The 8,180-nt window shown below is 36.5% G+C and overlaps 1 protein-coding gene across 1 annotated transcript; it reads right to left on the bottom strand.

The window, feature by feature from the left end:
• Nucleotides 1-6,520: 6,520 nt before the first annotated feature.
• Nucleotides 6,521-7,825, bottom strand: LOC135078546 (uncharacterized). The gene is made up of 2 exons (XM_063973084.1): nt 7,800-7,825; nt 6,521-7,225 (listed from the first exon to the last, which is right to left on the bottom strand). Exons 1-2 carry the CDS (start codon nt 7,809-7,811, stop codon nt 6,677-6,679), a joined length of 561 nt encoding a protein of 186 aa, XP_063829154.1. The 5' UTR covers nt 7,812-7,825; the 3' UTR covers nt 6,521-6,676.
• Between the last annotated feature and the right edge of the window lie 355 nt (nt 7,826-8,180).

The raw sequence follows: 8,180 nt of genomic DNA, 5'->3' as shown, positions 1-8,180 counted from the left end.
GGTCAAAAAATTTTTGAGATTTTTTTTAAATTTTTTATAGAATTTTTTTTCTTCCAATTACTTATTGTAAAGAAAACGTAATAACTTTTAAACTAAGAGGAATATCCTGATAAAATAAAAACAGTAATAATGCTAAATAACAGGCAATACTAAAAACATACATAAAATACACAAAAAAGGCCAACAAATAATAAAAAATGATACTTTTTGAAAAAAATCTGCTTTTAAATTAGTGTTTTTTTGGTTATTTGATAAATTTCTCCAAAAAATGCCCCTATAACCGGTGGTTTTTATTACTTTGTATTATTCTCTATCGTATTACCTTTGTAAAACCAAAAATCGTATGTCTCTATCCCTATCACAACGTTTGCAATGATCGTTTGAACTAAGCCTCTCCGGGCGCGCCATTCAACGCTTCGTTAACAACGAAACTGAAAATGGCTCTAGATTTGTAATTTTGATACAGACAAGTTAGATTTCAAATAAAAACAAAATATTTCGAAGTAAAATAAGCATTTTAGTTAAAATTAAAATTGTCTCTAACTGTAACGGAGAATAATGTTGTGGCAGGCCTTTGTTCAAACGATCATAGCAAATGTTGTGATAGGGTTAGAGACATGCGATTTTTGGTTTTACAAAGATAATACGATAGAAAATAATACAAAGTAATAAAAATTACCTGTTATAGGGGCATTTTTTGGAGAAATTTATCAAATAACCAAAAAAACACGAATTTTAAAGCAGATTTTTTTCAAAAAGTATCATTTTTTATTATTTGTTGGCCTTTTTTGTGTATTTTATGTATTTTTTTAGTATCGCCTGTTATTTAGCATTATTACTGTTTTTATTTTATCAGGATATACCGCTTAGTTTAAAAGTTATTACGTTTTCTTTACAATAAGTAATTGGAAGAAAAAAAATGTATAAAAAATTAAAAAAAAATCACAAAAATTTTTTGACCTCTTTTTTGTCGATAAAAATAGGTCTAGTTTCATCTATTTTCATATGTACACTTTAACGTGACTCACACTGTATAATATAGTGTAGGTACTCTACCACCACTTTAAGCCAACAAGCCACATTTATTTATTGTCCTGAAGCAGTGGTAGGGTTAATACTGGGACGTGTAAAAGTGCTTTTTTTAAGCCTATTTACAGAAATAAATGAGTTTTACATGCTCACATATAGGTTTTTTATGTTCGACGACAAAGAAGAGGAAATTTTGAATAAACCTTAATTTTTGTCCAAACCGGCTCTAATATTCTTAATTAATAGCTTGGTTTTTTTTATTTTCATTTATTATTTATGGAAATTGAGAAATCTCATAAACCTTGGGGTTGAACTTGAATAAACTAAAAACATCTACATTAACTTGTGAAAATGTCAATACTTGTAGTTCGCTATTTGACCGAGTGGCCCATCGATAGAGAGTGTTCAAGGAGGGAAGCACTCGAAAAACGGCATCGGGATGAAAGAAGGATGTTTGCGTAGAAAATTGGAAGTTAGGTATTTTAGATGTATGCTGACACACAGCATAATTATGTTAACGCCCGTTCATTCACAAACATTACTATGAGGTCTCACAGTCTGAGACGCACAGGATCACACACGAACCAATCACAGAGATCTATTCAACGTTGTGCGTTCGATTTGCTGCTTCACTTAAGCATGTATTGTTTGTGAATACGGGCGTTAATGTAGGAGATTGATCAAAAACCAACTGAAAAGTAGTCTGAGCTTTTTCATAGAAGGCGTGCTTTGAAAGATTTTAACTGAGAGCGATTCTAATGAATTCAAATAATGACTATTTTCATAGTAACTTTGAAAATTTACGCAGTTTGAAACTTAGCAAAGTTGGTTTAGACGACGGTAAATTAGTTGAGAAATTGGGGTGAATTTACACAAAATTGTTCTGTTCACTGTACTATGAATACTGGTATCTGGTTATACCTACATATTTTTTGCAACTCACGAAAGCGAGTGAGCTTTAATTGTGTGTGTACATGTACATGCACATAACGATAGTGTTAATGTCTGTCAAAACTTTTGAAAAAAAAATTGTAGCGAGCCACCACACATTTAAAGCTCACTCGCCTTCGTGAATGGCAACTACTATACCATGGATACTGGTATCTGGATACCAGATTAAAGTAATACTTAACCATATTTAGTAAATAACAGTAACTTACATACATACCTATGGGGATTGAACCCACGTCTCTAGTGCTAGCCGAGTTTTCAACCACTACTCTAATGCAGTTGTTAATTATCTTCGGTAGTACCCTTGCAAACGTCTTTATTTATAATAATCATAAAAGATACAATGTAATTTGCTATGAACGTTGCAGAGAGCACTAAAACACTTTGTTAGGTTAGAGCAACAGCTTTCAAAGCTTTCAGAAGTGTGATACATAAACGCTACATATTACTTACTTAAACGTTTACGAACTTCGTACTCATAAACTTAATTAGTATAACTTTTTGCTAAATCTTTACATTGTCTCTGTCTAAAGATCCCACAAGGTGGACCGACGACATCTTAAAGGTAGCAGGAAAGCGCTGGACGCAGGCTGCTACCAACCGGGCAACATGGAAAGCATTGGGGGAGGCCTATGTTCAGCAGTGGACTTCCTATGGCTGAGATGATGATGATGATGATGATGATGGAGGATTTTGGGTGAAGCTGGAAGCAAGTTTCACGGTACCTTCAGCCTGATCAGCATTTTTCATACGGTGAAATGCTGGGCAAGGGCTTCCCCGTCGTAGCTAAAATAAAATAGGTCAAGAATCGGATGCCATGCAATCTTTTGAGAATACTATTACACCCGTATTCACAAACGATGCTTGCTTAATTGAAGCAGCAAATCGAATTCACAGTGTTGAATAGAGCTCTGTGGTTGGTTCATGTGTCACCCTGTGCATCCATACGCACTGTGAGACTTCATAGTAATGTTTTTGAATACGGACGTTAAATCAATACCTTACAGTCACTATTCGCTAGCACCATCTATCTAATTGTACGTAATATCTTCATGGTTTTTAGCATGAGAAAATGTACTCTACTATCCCTATCTCTTTAATAAAACAGTCTTATTGTACTAGAAAACTTTGATTGCCACCTTCTTTAAATCTTTCTTTTATCTTGGTTGTACAGACGTTGCAGTGGGAACAAAAGATATAGTCATTTGCATAGTGTTCAATACCTACATCAAAAATACTTGCGTGCTATAATTAAATGAAGCGCTCTCATTTGCTAAAACGTTTTTTGATCCATAAAATAAAACTCGTCAAGGTCTTAGAAGGTCGTCCAAATTAAAAATCCATTAATTTAATTAAAACTTAATGAAATTAGAAAATAAAACGTTTGAAATGTAGGTTTAAAAACACCCTCCGTCTTTTGGTAACCTACAAAAGGTGAATGTAATAAAGAACTTGGCAACTGTATTTAAAATTCCGTTTACGTGTTTCTGAAAACAAATTGAATTCAGGCATTATTCATAGTTCTTTTTATGAAGCTATTTTACATTTTAGAATAGGTTTTTGTTGCAAATTGCCCTAATTACAAGATTTCACGGTGCTTAACTTGATGTGCCATTGTCCGTACATTGCTTTATATACCTATGTAGTTGTACTCGAAATTTTGGCACATAAAGAAACCGTTTTAAACTTTTAAAGTCATGTATCAACTAAGACCTAGAGAGGCTAGGTTAAGATAGAGATGGGTATTTTTTTTTTATAAATATTTAGGCCGAGTAGCACCACCTAACATTGACCGTAACTATGACGATGACCAGTGTTTTTTTGTATCGCCTGGTTGGTAGCTGCCTGCATCCAGCGCATTCCTGCTATATTTATGAGGTCTTCAGTTCACCTTGAGGGTGGACTTCCCACGCTGCGTCCGGTACGTGGCCTCCACTCCGTGGCCGACAGTTCTGCATTCAGCCATATGCTGTAGAATTCTATAATTAGCAAGAATTGTGTGTGGTTCGTATTGTAACAATAAATACTGAGCTGATTTAGTATAAGCGGTGAGACTGTAAATGGCTAAAGCAGATCTTGATATAACATGTTAATTATAAACAAAGCTCCAGATAAATAAAACTGTTCAGTTTCCAAATCTAAATATATAACTCAAAGGTGACTTACTGACTGACATAGTGATCTATCAACGCACAGCCCAAACCACTGAACGAATCGGGCTGAAATTTGACATGCAGGTAGGTGTTATGACGTAGGCATCCGCTAAGAAAGGATTTTACGAAACTCCACCCCTAAAACTGGATCCACGCGTACGAAGTCACGGGCGGCCGCTAGTAAATAAATAAAACTTCAGACAGACCTACATAACTATCTGATACTGCGTAGGACATGACTGTGATATTCCCCCGGGCCTTACAAATAGCAGTTTCCCAGAGTCCCATAAATGTTGGAACTAATGATGCCTACGGGATCTTAAGTTAGACAAGTTTAGAGCCTAGAGTTTCCAACGAAATGAAGAATTATTTCGCTGGTAACTAAAGGTAGGCACAGACTATGGGTATTTATGTGTAACGTGAAATGTGAGATTGTATTTGTTACCCGTTTATTATCCCTCGTGGTAAGGTAAATATAATTTTATAGCGTTTGTTACGAGAGGGTGCACCATGATAATCTGGCGGCGTCAGGATTGGAATGATTGGAACTCGTGTTCCATTCGGCCAGCCTATTGTCATAAATTGAATTGGAGAGAACGGAACTTTTTTCACGTCTCTTTTTCATTGCTGCAACTCCTGTGTAGCTAAATCAAAAATCAACTAGTGAAGACCTCCATGTAAAAACTACCATTGGATCAGGAACGAAATTAATTTAATGAAAATAGGTTTTTAACTTGGAGAATAGTTTTAGTGACGAACCGGTCAAAGTTAAAATGACTGACAATGACATTACAATTTTGGATCAAGCAGTACTACTCTATCCTAGCTAAGTACATAGAAGTTGAAGTGGTGCAATAATTAGGATATAAAATAGCTCTTTTAATCCCAGTTTCCACCAAAACATAGAAGAGAGAAGACGAAAGGAGATTTTAAATAACAAGTCAGATTTCCGAACCCAAACTTGGCGAAGACGAGATGAGTAGGTAAATAACGAAATCTGATTGGTTATTAGAACAAAACACTTTTTCTCGTCTCTACATACTCCGCTCCGCTTTGGTGGAAACCGACTTAACAGACTTTGTCGATAAAATTGTAATCGATATTCCTAGAAATCGTTTAGCTACTGAAGTGAATGGTTTAATGCCCACTAACGAACCAATTAGATCACTAATTCACGACATAAGAACTCACTTAAAGAATTCCGATACACTCCCGCCCTCGGGTTTCGAATGAACGAGTATTGTTATCGTTTAAGTGGCGGTTACACAGTGTCTTGGAGGATAGCGAGCTGTTTTTAAAACGCGTTGGTCATAGTTTACGAAAGTTAAGTGAGAAACCGAAAAATGGGACCCTTAAACCCCCCTCTCCCCGTCTGCTCAAGGGCTAAGGGCGGGGGACTTTTGATACGTTGTTTACCTCCTAACTAGTCCAAACAAAGGTACGAAGTCAAAAATTGTGTTCCAAGTATTTCTCTCTACACCGTAGTTAAATCATTCATTGACTGGACTTTGCTGATGTGTATTGGAACCGTAGCTTTATGGATTTTGTGGAAAAAGTGACGAAATATGTAGTTTTTAAGTCTACTTTTATGCTATCGGATGGCAGCTTGATTCACGTAACGGACTCCAATGCCTGTGTTTATTTCTTTCTTTGTTTATAACACACGTTCATATTATAATACATTCAGTGGCTATTTTGGTCTTCTCTATATAAACATGAGTGTTTGCCCTACCAGCTCTGAGCGCTGGACGCAGGCCGCTACCAATCGGGCAACATGGAAATTATTGGGGAACATAGCCCATGTTTAGCAGTGGACGTCCAATGGCTGAGATGATGATGATGAGAAGTCACAAGAACTCCAGTTACCATTGTCTGCCATTCTCAAAATCCGTATTCCCGCCTATCTGGACAATAATACTCATTGTAGCAACAGGGTACACCTTCGTAATTTCCCAAGGGTGCGGACTTAATTGCGTGTGTTAAAATTATATAAAACTTTATTTGCAAATAATGCCAGGGCATTGTTAGTAAACGTGTTTTAAACTATACTTATTAGTCTTTTTTTAAGTACAAACTTACCTACAGTCAAAATAAGAATTAATGGACACGCATCATGCAACATTTTAATTATAGATTCTACTTATGGAATTAACCATGTAGCTGTACTTAATAGTAGCACAAGGTTAAACGAAAATTGAGATGAAAAGTCAAGACCTTGCTGACTGATCGTTTTCTGAAAGCCTAAAGAGAATGCTTATTGTATTATAATGGTGGGTGCTAAATGAAATAAAACAAATAATTATCCAAATAGAACTTTATTATTATTTCATTCATAATACTATAAGTCCACTATTGCATGCCGTGGCAACCTATAATTAAGGCAGCACTTAGATTAAGTTAAATACGTTGTAAATATTGATTGTCTTCCAGTGTATGTCTTGTTGGTTGTCCTATTAAATAAATAAATAAATAAATCATTTGCATTCAAGTATCATCAGTCTAATTAAAACATTGAATGATCGAGCAATTGCCAGCTTCTTTATTTACCAACCATTGTTGCCGTAGCTACCGTAACCAGCGCCGTAGCCGCCGTAACCAGCGCCGTAGCCGCCGTAACCGCCAGCGTAGGGAACGCCGGCGTTAGGCCAACCGGCAGCATTAGATGGCCAGCCAGCAGCACCTGCATATCCCAAGCCATTTACACCGGCTCCGGCGTAGCCAGCTCCTCCATAAAGCCCGTTGTACCCAGCCTTAGGGGTAATGTGCTTGACGATGTTAACGTAAGACGTTGCGCCGCCAGGATGGACTGAACTGTAACCGCCGTAACCGGATCCGTAGCCGCCATAACCGGCTCCGTAGCCACCGTAACCAGCTCCGTAGCCACCGTAACCGGCTCCGTAGCCACCGTAACCAGCGCCATAGCCGTTGCCGTACGCGCCGTAGCCGCCAAAACCACCGTATCCGCCGAGGCCGCTGAGACCACCGTAACCAGCCCCGTAACCGGGGTAGCCAGGACCGCCATAGGCTCCCAAACCAGTGTTGCCAATCCCACTGGCATATGCCAAGCCTACAAGGCAGGCGAGGAGTGTGACCTGTAAAGATAGTGTATCATTACTAATCATCAAATCTTTGACAGTATTTGTATTAATTACACTTAAATCAAAGTTATTACACTAATCTATACTTATAATAAATCTGTAGAGAGCTCAATTCTGTACATGAAATATATTTTTAAAATAACTATCAGGGGGTGATTAGTGATCGATACTGATGCCAAAAATGCAATCAGTAAAATTTTTGTCTGTCTGTCTGTCTGTCCGTCTGTATGTTCCTTATAGAAACAAAAACTACTCGACGGATTTTAACGAAACTTGGTACAATTATTCTTCATACTCCTGGGCAGGTTATAGTATACTTAGGAATTCCCACGGGAACAGGAATTAGCGGGAAAATCACAATCTAATTAGCATTTAAATATTTCTGTAATTAAAAAAAATTAAAACAGCGAAATATTTGTTTTGACTACTGAGTGATCTTAAAGTTTAATAAATAAGAATAAACATGATAATAATGCTTACGTTTAATTATTAATAATGATTAATATTATCAATGGAATATTACTAAATGAAGTTATTATTTTGATTTAAATTTATTAGCTGTACTCACTTTGGCGATCATGTTGATTATTACAATTATTTAACTCGAATGATGAGCTATCATAATGTTCCAGGTTTTTATACCGAATTCATAGTAACACCCACAATTCCAAGGCCCCATTTGTCTTGTTAAGCATCTTACGAAACGCAATATCTTTTTTAATTGAGCATGAAGAAAAAATTATGCATTAAACCTTAATTATTGTAGCAATGTTTATATTATTAGCAATTACGGGTGTTTTTTTTACATGTATTACAAGTTCATGAATATTAATTTCGTTTCAAATGAGTAAGTTTGAAAAATTGTCGGCTGGCAACAAAGCAACAAATTAGTGTGTTATAACACAAAAAAACCGGCCAAGTGCGAGTCGGGCTCGCACACCGAGGGTTC

The sequence above is a fragment of the Ostrinia nubilalis genome, chromosome 15 (genome assembly GCF_963855985.1).
Source record: "Ostrinia nubilalis chromosome 15, ilOstNubi1.1, whole genome shotgun sequence".
In the NCBI taxonomy this organism is placed as follows: domain Eukaryota; kingdom Metazoa; phylum Arthropoda; class Insecta; order Lepidoptera; family Crambidae; genus Ostrinia; species Ostrinia nubilalis.
Note: the sequence above shows the minus strand (reverse complement) of the source record. Positions and strands in the feature narration are given on the sequence as shown.